This window comes from Rhinolophus ferrumequinum, chromosome 11 (genome assembly GCF_004115265.2).
Source record: "Rhinolophus ferrumequinum isolate MPI-CBG mRhiFer1 chromosome 11, mRhiFer1_v1.p, whole genome shotgun sequence".
In the NCBI taxonomy this organism is placed as follows: domain Eukaryota; kingdom Metazoa; phylum Chordata; class Mammalia; order Chiroptera; family Rhinolophidae; genus Rhinolophus; species Rhinolophus ferrumequinum.
The window spans coordinates 87,436,412-87,452,135 of record NC_046294.1 but is presented as its reverse complement, the minus strand read 5'-3'; the positions used below and the strand labels follow the sequence as shown (position 1 = coordinate 87,452,135).

Below are 15,724 nucleotides of genomic sequence, written 5' to 3'. Positions count from 1 at the left end.
TTTAGACCAATCACTTCCCCTTTCTGGGGCTCAGTTTCCTCATCCGTACAGTGAGATGATGATACCACCTCACAGAGATGTTGAGAATATTTGGTGAGCTGAGTTAGTGAAAGTGTCTCATAATTATCAAGTGCAGTTCTAGAATTCGTTGTTTTTATCTGGGGTAGACAGACCCATTAAAAGGATGATGTTTTGTTTTGTCTTCTGCCTGTTGCCTTCAAAATCTGTTGCTCTGTACCTTGGGTGATGGGAATGAATTGAGTGTTTTTCATTCCTCAAGGAACAGATCTTTTAACGCTTTTCCAAGCTCTCCCGGCAGGAGAGCTCTTCCTGCCTCACTGAACTCCGCCTTGGCCTGAAGGCCCCCACCTGCAGCCCAGCGTCACTCCCGGCTGGCCTAAGAGTGGTGGTAATAAGTCTGTTGAGGCCCGCACTTATTAGTGCTAAACGCTTTCCATGCATCGCCTCACGTAATCCTGACAACAACTTTAGGAGGTAGGTGCCATTACTAACTTGCACTACAAATCAGGACTGAGGTTAGAAGCTAGCGTTTATTTCCCAAGGCCACATAGCTCTTATGTGGTAGAGCCAGGATTTCAATCTGGGTCTGTCTAGCTCCAAAGCTCTTTCCTGCCTCTCCATGATTTCCCTGAGGGGGATCAAGGTGTCACCTGCTGGCCCCGGTGCTCCTGGTTTGAGTAAAGCTAGGGAGGAGCAGGTCAGATACTTCCTAGACCTTCAGAATTTGGTTCACGGCTGGGAGCCAGGGTAAGTAAGGCAGGGTTACTCCAGTCTCCTGGGACAAAGGCAGGACACAGTGTCACCAGTTGAGACCCCAGAAGCCAAAAGGTTGAGGGACTGTACCCCAGGCTGGAGGCTCAGTTACTTCCTCCAGTTGCTGAACCTGAGGGGTCCCAGGTTATGGAATTCACACAGGGAGACCCCAACTTTAAATTATGCCTTAGTGCCTGCCCTGGCTTCCCCTGGATGAATTTGGATCTCTCTTCACTGTGGTGGGGCATATGCTCAGAGAAAGCACGCTTATCTTAATATTAATGTGAACAAAACAAGCTTAGGATGGCAAATCTGCTGAGGCTGCTGCAAACCCAGCACCACTTTGCGCCAGTCAAGGTCAAGAAGAAATGATCTGGGGTTTTCTGCATCTCATAGCCCTTCAGGGCTCTCAGGGATCTCAGTGGTGTTTGTGTTGTGGATCTGCATTTCCATCACCACAGGTGGAAGTGGACCTGCTCAACGGGGAGCCTGGGGACCTGATCCAGCTGTGTCCAGCTGCTACGCCTCTTCTTTGAGCCTGGTACTCAAGTGGGGAATGTGGAGTTGGACCAGATGATCCCAGAGTGTCCTCCAACGAGGTGGTGGCTGTTGCTGGTGGAGATACCACCACAGTTACAAGTGTAGGCTCCTGAAAGGCCCGTCCTGGCTGGTTAGCAAATGCATGGCATTGGTTACATCTCTGCAACTGCCCGGTGGCCCACACACTTTTGCACAGCCTAATATTTATCCAGGTCCTTTATACACATTATCTCATTGGTCCTCTGATGTTCTTCTGAAGGAAGCAGAATGTTTTATAGATGAGGAAATCGAAGTTAAGAGAGGTTGAGGAACTTACTCTAGGTCACAGAGCAACAAGTGGCAGTGCCAGGATCCCCATCCCAGATTTCTTGCTTCCTGCTCTGGCCCCTTTGCTCTACTCCCTGTGAAAGCTGTGGTTGGTATCCTGCTGTGACTATTAGGGAGAAGGCAAGGACTTGATGTTGCCACTGCAAGGGAGGGACTGTGGGAATCCCTGCTCCTTCAGTTTACTCTTCCTTGTCACAGAGTGGCCTGCCCAAGATGTCACTGGGCCTCAGTCACCAGCCATGATGAAGACAGAGCTAAAGATGGGGAGGGGTGCTGTCTGCCTGGGTGGTCTTCCCCCAGTGCCTCCTCTGTTTATCCCCTCCTCATGAGCAGAAATGCTACCTGCTTTTCTAGCCGGTAGAGCTGCTCAGATCCACTGAGCTCCCAGTCTGCAGACATGGGATAGAGGAGGCAGGGATTGTGCCTCTGCTAGTTGTCTGAGAGGTTGTAATGTGTGCAACTGTGCTCTACCTATAGAAGACACCATCTGGGATAGAGGCATCTGGGGTAGATGCGGGCTGGGTTCATCTCCTTTTTTCACTCTTAGAGGAAAGCTTCTTTCCAAGCAGGGGATGGATACATGTAGATACAAAGCATCGTGACTCTGATGGGGTGGAAATGTGGAGGCTGAGGGTGGAGGTGGGGGCAGTAGCGAGGGGGTGGGGTCGGGGGCTGCTACTTACTGAGGACAGCCACGATGACAATGGTTGCCAGGCTCAGCAGTGCTGCGATGATGGGGATCCCCACCTTTTTGAAGGTCTCCAGGGCAGTGTTTGGTTTGTGCAGGGGGGTGACATCTGCGAAGGGTAGGGGAAGAGCCTGCAGTCACCACTTGGAGACTGCCCCTGCCAAAGCCCACAGACTCCCCACCCTCTGGCTTCCCCATCCCCCACCATTGCGCTGAACTACAGAGATGCCTTGGGGAGAGTTCTTGTTAGCGTTGGGGGTGGTTGTTCCTTCAGACGACGCTTAGTTCCATCAGCACACGGTCATCCCACCTCCTTTCACTCACCCAGGCTTCTCCATTTCACAGGGGCCCTTCAGATGAGCCTCCAGACCATGGCCTCTTCCCCTAGTCTTGCCTTAGCCTGTTCTAGGATGTGTCACCCTGTCCAGTCTGACCTGTGTCTGCTCTGGGAGAGGCACGTACCCATTCATTTTACTATTATTTATTCTCTTTCCTGGCTTTTTAAATTAAACTATAAGCTCAAGGAGGGCAGGGGCCTCCACTACAATAGGTGCTTAATAAATACCTGTGAATGAATGCACCCCAATGTCTCTCATCTCCAAGTCAATCGAAAAAACAGCAAGTCTCTAGAATGGTCCTTGTCTTTAAGGAGATTACAATTTTGGGGAAGATGCAAACAGGGACATAGTTGCCAGCACCACCAGACACCATCAAAGCACTCAGATGGGCCTCTGTAGGTGGAGATGGGAGAGGGAGGAGCTGGACCAGCTGACAAAGGCCCTGGGGGTGGGGACTGTGAGCTCCTGGTGTCCCTGGGATGCCAGGTGAGCGAAAGCATGTTGTGGAGGAAGGACAGGCAAAGTCAGTTGGTGGAGAGTCTTGAATACCATGCTAGGGGTTTGGATTTTGTCCTTAAGGCAGTGAGGAGCCATGGAAAGCTTTGAGCAGCAGAGACATAGGATCATGTTAATATTTAGCAAGATGCATCTTTCCTCAGGGAGGAGATGGATTGGAAGAAAAGAATCTGGGGCTCTGGAGACTGGGTGGGAGCCTATCGATGCCTAAAGTAGAGACACTAATAACTATATTGTCCATTTCACATGGTTACCCAAGGAGATATTACATGGGCAAGGTTTTGAGAAGTTAAATTCTGAGGAAGCAACAGAGACAGGTTCCTCTGCATCCCTTCTCCTTGTAGGCAATAAGCTGGGGAGGTGCCATGGGGACTTTTTTTGGGTGAACTAAGTCAGGAGTCATAGGAATCATGAGAATCTCTAGAAAACAATAGGCTGCTCTCTTCCCCCTCACCTTCACATGGCTTGCTCCCTTACTTCTTTCAAAATGTTCTTCAAATGTCATCATCTTAGTGATGCTTTCTTTGACCTCCCTATTTACAATAAAATGCAATCTTCCAACATTTCCTAACCTCCTTCCCTGGTTTTTTTTTTTTCCAAAGCACTTATCATCTCTAACGTACTCTATATTTTACCTATTTTGCATCTTTTCTGTCCCCTCCCATTCCTGCTTGACATGAAGTCTCCAAGAAGATAGGAATTTTTGTCTGTTCTATTCACTGCTGAGTCCTGGTGTCTAGAACAGTGCATGGTCTCTAGTAGGCATTCAAAAAAGTATTTGTCGAATGGATAAAAAAAAAATTGCTCTTTGCTTGTTCTCTTAAGCACATCCCTTCCATCTTTCTTATAGGTCTTATTTTATTCTGCGTTTAATGATGATGGCTAGTTATGCCTGTCTCTATCTCTTTCTTCAGCTCTTCAAAAGCAGAGAATGGCACACTTCCAGGACCTGGTGCCCGATAACTGCTGATAGCATTGAATCTGTCAATAGGGAAAGTGGAGGGAAAGCTTTGTGTTTCCTCAAAAGGGAGAGTTTAAAGCTCAGACACAGAGCTTGGGCCCTGGGGGTGTGGGCTGGTATTGCCTGTCATTATCAGGACCTGCCACAATAATGGTAGCAGATACTGTTTCTAAAGTTCCACCAATCAGAGTCCAGGACCGTCCTCTTTTCTGTGTCCATGGACATGGTGAAATTTTGTTTATTCACTCACGCATGATTTATTTATTGAGCACCTACCTCTAGGGAAACGAGGTTGGCTTGTTTTCTCAGAGATGGATGACCTATTGGGAGCCCCTTGATGAGTTCCCATGTCCAGGGCCCGATGTCTCTGCCTCTCTGATGTTCTCAGGAAGAACATCATCACGAAGGGAAGGGTTTTCTTGGTTTATTGTCTCGTACTTGGTTTAAGTTAATGAATCCACTGAGGCATGAGTAGCCTCCCTGCTTGCCACTCTTCCTTCCTCCAGCTGGTCCTGCCCACTGCCGCCAGACTGAGCTTTCATTCCGTCACTTCCCTGCTCAAAATCCTTCAGGGGCTCTCCATGACTTCCATATCTGGACCATACTCTACTCAGAGCTTTCAAAGCCAGTGTAGTTTAGCTCCAGTCTCCCAGATAAGTGGACTTCCCACTGCTAGTTCTTGCCAACACCCACTTCTACATAGGCAGGTTCACTTCCTGGTCCTTGAATAGCCCGTTTTCATTCTTACTTCTGAATCTTTGTTCCTGCTCTTCCCTTTACCACTGAGACACTCATCTCTTCCTTCTGTTTTGTGACAGTTTATTCCTGTAGGGCTTTTGTCAGAGCTTGCCTGACCCATGACGCTATCCCTGATCACTCAGCATTGATCTACCCTCCCGAACACCCTCACTCTTCACTTGTTTTCTGGTTTGGCAGTTCTCAGGCTTACTCAGGTGAGGGGAGCACTTGGATGTCTGGTGTGCTTTTGGGGACTTGACGGTCTATTGATATATGAAATTCTACAGTATAAAGTAGGCATCATTTCACTTGCTGAAGGTTACATTGTTTGTGATAATTATGAACTTGCAACTCTGAAATAAATAAGCTGTCCTATTAAGTGGGATCGGTCATTTCCTTATCGATCTGTCATATTAGTTTGTTCTTTGCTCACTCGTTTTGCTGATCCGGCAGGCGATCAGGAGTAGGTATCAATGGGCTAAGAAAATGGAATGGGAGGGGGCAAAAACCATCAAATTTGGGAAAACTTTATCTATTAACTTATGTTTCTCCTGTAAGTCAGGCAAACACTACCATTTTCTAATCTACCAGTGAAAACATTTTGTCGACCTTGTTTCTCGAAAGCATGGTCAGAATGTAAACTCCATGAGGGCAGGGACTTTGGCTATCTTATTTACTGCTGTAGCCCCGTGTCCATCCCGGAGCCTGACACATGGCAGGCACTCACTGTGTTGTTCAATGAATGTGAGAATGAGTAACTGAACAAATGAATTGAAGAATCACTGTTCTTGGAGTTTTAGGTTAGTTGGTCCTATTTCCCCAGAGACCATGTCTCCTACTTCTAGAATGAATCCTGGATCTTACACTTGCTTAATAAGTGTTTGCTGAATGATGGATGGATGGGTGGATGGATGTCTCCCACAGCATTTAGCACTTGGTGGTGACAGTGAGGGCCACACCAGAAGGGTTTAGTATCTGCTTGGTAACTGATTGAAACTCAGAGGCTGAGGTAAATAAAGGAAAACCAGACCTGATCTTACCAAGGCTGTTCAGGGGTTGATCACTGCCAGGATCCTGTAATTGAAGGAAAAAGAGTCAGTGAGTTGAGGGAGGAACCTCTTAGGTTGGGGCTAACAGCCTGGGGGAGGCTCTTAGTTCTCACCTGCATTCCCTTCTCCCTGCTGAATCGAAGTAGGAGAGTCTCTGTGATATCCAAATAATTGGTTCAAAATACAAAATTCAGTTATACATCTATATGACCTGGTACAATTAGTTTACTAATTGTAGCAAATAGTTAGCAATTGTAGAAATGACTGGTTGCTGGGTTGTTGTGTGTGTTGCTGAGTTTCTTGAGATGATTCTGCTCTGCTGTCTGTTTTGTCAATTATTTATCCACTTTTTCAGATGTTATAGTTCTGTAAACACTTGAGCAGATACTCTACAAAAGGGGATAATCCAGTGGCCTATAAGTAGCAAAAGATGCTCACTATCATTACTCATCAGGCAAATGCAAATTCAAACCACAGTGACGTATCTCTACATGGGCACCAGAATGGCTAACATTAAAGAAGGCTGACAGTACCACGTGTGATGAGGATGTGGAGCAACTGGGATTCTCGTGCATCGTTGGTGGTGTGTAACTTGGTACAAATACTTTGGGAAATCATTTGGCTGAATCCACTAGAGCTAAACATGTGACTATTCTATGATTCCATGACCCAGCAATTATAGCCAAGAGGAAAGAGTGCATATGAGTAGCAAAAAAAAAAATCCCTGTATGTGAATATTTGTAGTAGCTTCATTCATAATAGTTAAAAATTGGAAAAACCCAAACATCAATCACTGGTGGAGTAGATAAATAATTGTGGTATATTCATAAAATGGAATATAATTCAGCAACGAACAAGAATAAACTAATGCTAAATGCAATGACACATGGATGACTCTCAGACATAATAATGAAGGAAAGAAAACCAGACACAAAAGAGCATTCTCTGGGTGATTTAATTTATATGAAGTTTAAAAGGTAAAGTTAAGCTATGGTGATAGAAGTCAGAATAGTGGTTCCCACTGGGGAGGTGAGGGGTGGTTGTTGGAAGGAGCATAATGGAGCCTTCTGAAATGTTGGGATGCTTCCAGATCTTAATCTAAGTGTTGGCTACATGGGGGTACAAATGTGTAAAAATTCATTGAGTGGTATACTTTAGATTTGAGTACTTTACTGAATGTACGTTATACCTCATAAAACAAATAGACAAACAAACCACCAGAGCACGATGGTATTTCTGTGAGTGTAGCCTTAGGTCACCACCGACACACATACACAAATACATGCAAGGCTCTATTCTTCCACTTAGTCATACCACATCCTGTATGCACTCAGCACACACAGCCGTGTAGGGGCCTACACGACAGCCACGCACACAAAGGCTCGCATACAGAGTATATGTACCCACTTTCTGCAAGGCAAAGCTTAAAAGGGAGGGTGCTGCCAGTGTTCATGCTCTCTGAACCCTTCCCTTGCTCTCATGCCTTCCAGAAACCTCTCTTCTTCCCTTTCCCAGTCTGGCACAAGACCTGTAATCCCCAGGCTGGGGCAGCAGCAGTTCTGCCCAAACTCCAGGTCTCCACCCAGAAACTTGCCTACTCTTGTGCTGAAGTTCTGATAGCTCCAATGGTGGGTGGAAGAACAGTGGGACCCTGAACATTTCCAGCTGGGAATTTTTCCAGTCCCATTTGGGAGGGAGAGGGTGTTTTCTAACCCCTGGATGAGTGCCCCATATTAGATATAGGGGTCCCTGGGCAGTCCCTGCTCCCGTGGCTCTGCATGGCAGACGCAGTCACTGGGAGAAGGAGCTCTTCTTTTTCTCCCAAACTCTGCAGTCCGCTGGAGGGCCATGCCTGGCTTTGCCCTTTGGTGACATCAGCCACAGGTGGCTGGGGGATGTAGTATAGACAGCCAGTAGTAGAGACAGCAGGAGCTGAGTTGTAATATAGGCTCTGCCTATATTAACTGTGAGCCTTTGGGTAAGATACTTAACCTCTCTTTGCTTCAGGTTTATCCTCTGAAAGTGGGGAAAATACATCTACTTCCAAGCGCATCTGTGAGGATGAAATGAGACTTCTGGTGGACAGTGTGGCTCACACATTAGAGCCCCCTTCTCTGTACACTTCCATCCTGTATTCCCCCAGCATTTGGTACAGGACTTTGTTGCAGCACTCTCCCACCAGGGTCCCTGTTTCTTACTGCCTTATACCTTCTGTGTTTTGCATTGGGCTTGTACCTATTAAAGACCTGATAAATGACTATTAAATGGAACTGAACTCTGGGCTCTGCAATGTAATTCATTCCAACATCTCTCCTCCACCATCACCAGGGCCTGGGTAGGGGATGATGTCCAGGACAAAGATGAGAATGAATTGGGGGACTCTGCCTAGCTACGGCGACAGAGTCAGGCGATAAAAATACCAACAGCCATCTACACAGAATGGGCACCTAACAGTTTACGAAGTCCTCTAAGTCAAATTCAAAGTTGAATAGGATTGATATCAATTGTCTGATAACCAGTACGGGTAGCTTTAGATAATTAGGTATTAAATGAAACAAATATTTGTTGAGTGTCTGTGTTGTGCCAGGCACTGCTCTAGGAGCTGTGGATTCAAAGACAAATAAGAGATGATTGTAGCAGGATGGGAGAAATGCCCAAACAAGACAGGTGAGGCCCTGCCTTCACATCAGGTGAGGCAGTGAGTGAGGGGTGGAGGGGAGAAGCAGGAGGAGGGCAGGCTGTACACAGATAAACCAAAAAAGGTCAGAGAGTCATGGGTGCTACGCTGAGAGTAAAGGCGGTGATAGGAGACAGTGGCTGTCTGGATACTTAGAGTGGGAGGCCTAGGGAGGAGTCAGGTGGTTAGGGAAGACCTCTGGGCTGAGACTTGAATGACAGGAAGTAGCCCGCCAGGCAGGCAGGCAGACAGCCGTAAGCCTGGTATTGGAGGAACAGAACAGAGAGCCACACGGCTGGAGTGAGGTGAGGATAAGAGGAGGGAGAAAGAGGCTGTTGGCAGAAAGACTCAATGTGTGGCTCCATAAAGGCAATAGGCCTCGTCAGTGGGTTGAATGCTCTTGGGTTTTTATTGAGCAGGTAAGAGGGTATGTGCTGAGATGTGGAAGGCTACAGGTCAGGCAGGATGCAGGGATATCAAGAATGTTCATTTAGCGGTCTGTCCTTTGTCAATTCATTCTCTTTCACTGAGTCAATGAGGTGTGATTAAAACATACAGTGAATATTTAAATTAAAAAAATATATTACAGTAAAAGACACAATGCCATTAATCCCCCTCAAAATACCCCCCCTCGCTTCGAACACACTTATCCCATTGTTCTTGCCACTTTCTGAAGCCGTTCTGAAAGTCCTCTTTCATGAGTGTCTTTAGTTGTGCTGTCGTGGCTGCCTCGATGTCCTGAATTGATTCAAAACGTTTACCTTTCACGGTTATTTTGACTTTGGGGAAGAGCCAGAAGTCGCACGATGCCAGATCTGGTAAATAAGGTGGATGAGGACACACCGTAATGTTTTTATTTGACAGAAATTGCCATACCAGAAGCGATGTGTGACACAGAGCCTTTCCATTGTGATCACAAAATACGGTGAAGGCTGCTGCCGAGTGCCATCTGACAGAAAGGCAGGGATCTTCTATATGGAAAGAGGCGCATCGAACCTTAGTAACAGTGTGTGACAAGTTTCATCTTGTTTGGTGCAGTCAGTCAGGTGTGAGCTATGGTTGAGAAAAGGTGTGTTTTAAAGTGTGCCATAAATCATCTTCCATTGTGACAGTGCTCTGTGTCACACATCACTTCTGGTATATGGCAATTTCTGTCAAATAAAAACATTATGGTGTGTCCTCATCCACCTTATTACTCGGACTTGGCACCATGCAACTTCTGGCTCTTCCTCAAAGTCAAAATGACCATGAAAAATAAACATTTTGAATCAATTCAGGACACGACAGCATAACTAAAGACACTCAAGAGGACTTCCAGAACTGCTTCAGAAAATGGCAAGAACAATGGGATAAGTGTGTTTGAAGGGAGGGGGAGTATTTTGAGGGGGATTAATGGCAATGTGTCTTTTACTGTAATAATTTTTTAATTTTATTTAAACATTCACTGTGTTTTTTGGTCACACCTCATACCTGTATATACTAGTACATGCCTGCATTAGTTGAACCACGTAGGGCAAGTCTCTTTTGTCTATTATTAATTCAACAAATACTGACTGTATGTCTTTGGTGGACCCGAATATGCTAGAAGCTGAGATACAGAGGGAACAAAAGAGGCTTATAGTCTGCATTTCCTGAGGCCTTGAATTCCTCATTGTTGAACTGAAGTGACCTCAGTACTCCTTTAGCCAATACGATTTCAACTGCTCGCCACTGAATAGTGGTTATACAGAAAAAATGTCATACCTTTTAGAAAATAAAAGAGAAAGAGAAAAAAATAAACCAAATCTGCAGTCTAGAAACATAGGGACTGTAGCTATCTTGGTAATTACTGCGCTCCCTGTTGTCACCTACAAGAGTTGGCAAATAGTGGATATTTAATAAATATTTGCTGAATGAAAGAATTAAAGAAAATTCTCAGTTTCAGGGCTCAGTCCCAGGCCAGCCTTAAAGATGCTGACTGTGGTATATTCACCCAATGGAATATTATGCTGCAGTCAAAATAAATGGTGGCACAAAATAATACAGATGACATTAACAATTCAATATTGAAGGAAAGAGTCTCAAAAGATTACATAGAGCACAGAATCTTTTTTATAAAAAAGCAAGGAAATGATGAACATAGGATCTGGGATGATACTGATTTTGGCAGGGGGTTTCTAGAATGTCCCTGGCCTATAAAAGATGTGCAATCAATATTTGTTGAATTTTTAAATAAAAGAGATTTGCCCACCTACCTCAGCAGGGGGATCTCCTGGTTAGATGTAGGTTATTGTTAAATCCTAGCTTTTGTTTTGGGTGGTGGGTTTATGGAGGCTTACTGTAATACATGGTTAAAATCGTCTAACTACTGTGTTTCCCCGAAAATAAGACAGGGTCTTATATTAATTTTTGCTCCAAAAGACACAATACGGCTTTGCAGTATGTTCAGGGGACGTCATCCAGAAAAATCATGCTCGGGCTTATTTTCTGGTGAGGTCTCATTTTCGGGGAAACACAGTAGCTGGTGGGTTACAAGGGGGCCTTGCATGGATCAATAGTGAAATATGTCATGAAGGAAGGATTATGACTCATTCAGTGCCTTGCACCTGGGGGTCAAAGAGAAAAATTCAAAGGCAGCTACTGGCTATGCGGAGGGGTCAGAGGAGTCAAACGCCTGTCCTCCCTCTGCTCCGCTCTGCCTCTCATGCCGCCCCCCTTCTTCCAGTTACTGTCCCACTCTTTGACTTTTCTTGAAGCCTCTCTAGCAAATATCTTTGATACAGAGATCAGAGATGATAGGTTGCTAAATTTCTGGGAAGGGGACTTGTTGAAGGTCATGAGTATTGGGGATGATGGACAGAGAGGTGTGGGTGCATTTTATGCCTATGAGTGGCAATTGGGGAACATCAGTGTCAATGGCTACCTGAGCAGGATAGAGATGGGGATAATCTCTGCATTGCCTCTCAGCCCAGAATCAATCCTGAGCTGGGGAAAGGAAAAACGGGGCTTAGAGATATGGGCGCAGGTAAGACTCCGGGATTTGGCCCGCCCTCAGCACTTTGCATCCTGCCCTGATCACAGGATGCAAAGCCAAAAGGGTCTCTGGAGACCATCCCAGGCAATTCCCTTGTTTTCCAATGAGAAAACAGGCCAGAAGGGGGAAATGTTTGGCCCTGGACTTGACAGAGGGAAGAAGGCTGAGTCTACCAACGACCAACTGTGGGGACAGAGCCAGGAGTGCAGTTTCCAGGCTCTCGGCCTCACGTGGAAAGGTGCTGGCTCAGGTAGTAAATGGCCATCAACTGTGATTGGATGGCCATCAGCTGTGGCTAGTTGGCCGTCAGCTGTAACCAGTGAGCCATTAGCCACTAATATAACTGCCGTGGCTACGCTAGCAGAAAATGGGGGCTAGCAAGAAGATGGTGGCTGAGCTAGCAAGCAACGGAGTGAGCATTGCGGATCGTGAGGCTCTTGTTTCCTGTTTCTCCAACTCAGCTGCCAGCGAGACTATAGTGGTATAACTCCTCTCTCTATCTATGGCTCCGTGGGTGTTCCTTTTTGGCCTCACCGTGTCCTGCGTTCTTATGTGGGGAGCGGGACCAGAGACCCCGCAGGCTGCCCCGCACGACACCAACTGTGCCGCCTTCTCCTTTGCTGGAGGTTCTCTATTTATCCCCAACTTGACTCAATACCTGGCCACACCTGCCATGGCCCAGGCCCAGCCCAGACCACGTGAAGGCATCAGCATTTTCCTTTGTGTTGGTGCCACTGCCTGGGTTAGGCCTGTCTGCTCTGTTGATTCAGTCTGCAGCAGAGCCCTCATGCACGGGTCCAACAAGTGTCTGACCTATGGCTCATCTGGGGATGCAGCTGCTGCTGTCTGGGGTACAATGGAAGGTCAAGAATGCCCAGGCCCCCAGAACCTTGGAGGGCCTGAGCTGGAGGAGGTGGGCGGTGGGGTGGGGAGGTGGAAGTGGGCGGGTGTCAGATGGCTGAAAAACACCTGCTGATTGCATGATTAGCTCACAGAATCATCTTTGCTTCTTACTTGGTCACCGGTGGCAGAAAGGCATTAATCCAAGACCCAAATGTAAAGGCAGAATAATTAACTACTGCAGCTAGGTATTGTTCTATGGCTTACAGTACTTTTATAATTGCTGTCCCAGTTAATCCTCAGAACAACTGAGAAATTATCCCTCATTTACAGAAGAGGAAACCAAGGCTCTGTAGATTAAGTGGCCACTCTGGCCTCAGAGCCAGTAAATAACAGATCCAGCTCCTGGGGCCGGACTTCTACATTCAGCAGTCTGTTTTCATTTCCCCCCAGTTTCAGGACCCAATGTGGGTTAAGTGTCACTAGCTGGTTCTGGGCCTTTTGATTGTCTACTCCCCTGCCATGAAGTCTAGTTGCATATGATCAGTGTGCCATCAACACGCAGAGGTTACCCCCAGCTTCTCCCCAGCCCTTCCTCCATCTGAAGGCAAACCCACCTCTGCTTAGTGTGTGGCTCTGCAGAGTCATCCATGAACAGGGCTAAGAAGCCTGTCCTCCCGGGGTGTGTTGGAGGGTCTTCTGCAGTGCTTGGGACTCAGTGGGGGCTGTATTGATAGCAGCTTTCTTTCTTTCCCCTCTTCCATTAGGTTTGTACCTTTCTCACCTGCTTCTCCTTCCTTTTTTCTTTTTTAACCAATTACTCTCAGCCCTGGGTGTTTTAGGTCCCAGAGAAACTCGTGTTTGGGCTTAGCTCAGCTCCAACCTTCCAGCTCAGAGATGATAAACCCAGACACATGGCAGCTCTTGTTTTTAAATGAGGGCGAAGATTAAGTATGCTGCAGAGAGGCCACAAAGACCCAGCCTGGGGAGAATGAGCTCTCATCTTGTCTTCTGACTTGCTATGTGGCCTTGGGCACACCCCTCAACCTCTCTGAACCTCAAGATCTCTTAGGGTAATTGGGAACTGTCTTTTAGAGTTGGTGAAGCAGACAAAAGGTTAAAAACCACACAGTGAAATGAGTGTCCTCCACCAGGCTAATAATGAGGCGAAGAAGAGGCAGTAGCTCACAGAGGCCCAAGGAGCAGCAAGCCTGGCCAGCTTTTTTGCTGTTCTCGCCAAGCAGCCTGCCCCTGGGGCCTTACCTCTCTCTTCCTCTCTGCAATGCTGATCCTGCATTTTCTTGTTCTGGAATGAAGTTGGTAAGGACAGGGCTGGGATGATTGTGGTGTAGGAAAAGGGAGGAAGTCAGGGGCACATCAAAGGGACGTTCTGATCCTGGCTGTGTCTGCGGCAGCTTCAGGCTCCTCTAGGGGCTAAAGCCCTGGCTTCCCAGCATCTCCCAGGGGAAACCTACAGCAGGGATACTGCTGTTGCCAGGTGATGGGATAAACAGGTCCTTTGTGGCTCTGGCAGGTGGCAGCTAGGTTGCTGAGGCCAGTGACACAGCAGGGGATAGCCCAGGGGAGGAGGCAGAGAGAGTTCTGGGTGAGCCAGGAGACACAAAGGCTGCTCACAGTCAGCTTGCAGAGTGGGGCTCGGTTACCCGCTGGCTCAGATGCTCAGGACTGCTCTGAGGGGGCCTTACTCTGCTCTCTCAGGGCTGAACCTGCATCTCACCCCCAACTCGATGGCAGAAAGCTGTGTCCTCTCTACGTGCAGCTGGGATAGCTCAGTTTGATGCCTTTTCCAAGCTCGAGTAATACCCTGTCTCTTGGGGGCCTCAGCCATGACAGGTAAGGTGAGGACAGGGGACATGAAAGCTGGGTGATCATTTGTCTGGAGAGGAGGGTATGAACTTCCTGAGATGAGCCATGCCTGGAAGGTTCTCAGAGATGACAAATCATCCTGGCTTTCAAGTATCATCTGAACGGTTTCCCTGTCTCTAGACAGATCTCTCTCCTGCCATCCATGCTGCGTACAGGTAGACATCCAACCTCTCATGTGAAGGACCACAGGGAACATTCTCACTCGCTCTGTCTGGTGTTTAGGTGTCCAATAGCAGCACATTTTCCTTCAGGACTAACCTCAACCTTGGCTGCTACATTAGAAACCATTTTGCCTTGTTCTAAGCCACATAGGTACTGACATGCTGGCAGTTTGAGCTGGGAAACTTAGCCCCCATCCCAGCACATAATGGCTCCATGGCAGGGCCTGGGGCAGAGAAGAGGTATCAGGTGGCCTGCCGTTAGCCTGCTGCCCTGCTGCCTTCATTAAAGAATAGGCTTTGTGTTCCAGCATAGCTCTTAACTCTAGGTAGGAGATCCAGAGGAGAGGGTGAAGGTAAACTATCCCTGTTTCACAAATGGGGAAACTGAGGAACAGAGCGGTTATGCTATCTGTCACCAGGTCACATGTCAAGACAGCGTGAAGTGCAGGAGTGAGAGATGCTGCTGTTAGCTGTCTCTACGAGGTCCTTTTCTTGGTTTGTGTCAGATAAATTAGTGTCAGATAAATTGTGTCAGATAAATCAGTGTCAGATAAATTAGGTAGCTGGTTATAGGGATTCAGTCTTGGTCATTTGTCATTCATTCACAAACATCGATCTGTGCCTATTCTGTGCTAGGTTTGGGGCTAAATGAAGTAAAAGACACAGACCCTGACCTCCAGAAGATCACAGTGTGGTTGCAATAGGGTTATACAAAATGGCAGCTGAATGCCTTTTATGTTTTGGGGAATTCACTGTTTTGGGCAATCATTGCTGGGGAATTTGATGTGTTTTATAGAGGCAGATGTTTTCATCTGAGCAAGAAGAAAGACTGAGGTGAGAAGAGCTATCTGGCAATTCTGAGAGGCCCGCGAAGGTTTTCAGTCCTGACAGTGATGGTCTCCTGCTGTCCTGGGAGGGCTGTGGGGCTTTGGAAAGTTTCTCCAGAATCCTGAGCCCTGTTTTTGGTCTCTTTTTCCTATTCCCCCCACCCCCGCCCTGGACTAATGTTCCTCAATTCCCACATTCAGCTCCTCAGGTTCCCTTAGGCTTTGTCATGGTAATAGGCTAGGGAGTGAAGGACATTTGCTGCAGGTGACTGCTGGCTTTCTCAGCTGCATGGAAGGAAGGCTGAGAGAAGAGGCTTGGAGGCATGGAGGGAGCCTGACTTCTAAACCACCTCTCCATGTCAGTAGTCAGGCACAGAACTGGCCCCAA

At 47.1% G+C, this 15,724-nt stretch overlaps 1 protein-coding gene across 2 annotated transcripts in view; it reads right to left on the bottom strand.

Annotated features, from left to right (window-relative positions):
• Positions 1 to 15,724, bottom strand: part of TMPRSS4 (transmembrane serine protease 4) — a 40,131-nt gene that overhangs the window by 20,918 nt on the left and 3,489 nt on the right. For both annotated transcript variants that reach the window (XM_033119085.1, XM_033119086.1), the window contains exons 2-3: positions 5,923 to 5,956; positions 2,325 to 2,438 (exon numbers count right to left, since the gene is read on the bottom strand). In XM_033119085.1, the coding sequence (XP_032974976.1) occupies positions 2,325 to 2,438; positions 5,923 to 5,956 (148 nt within the window). The remainder of the gene's footprint in view (positions 1 to 2,324; positions 2,439 to 5,922; positions 5,957 to 15,724) is intronic.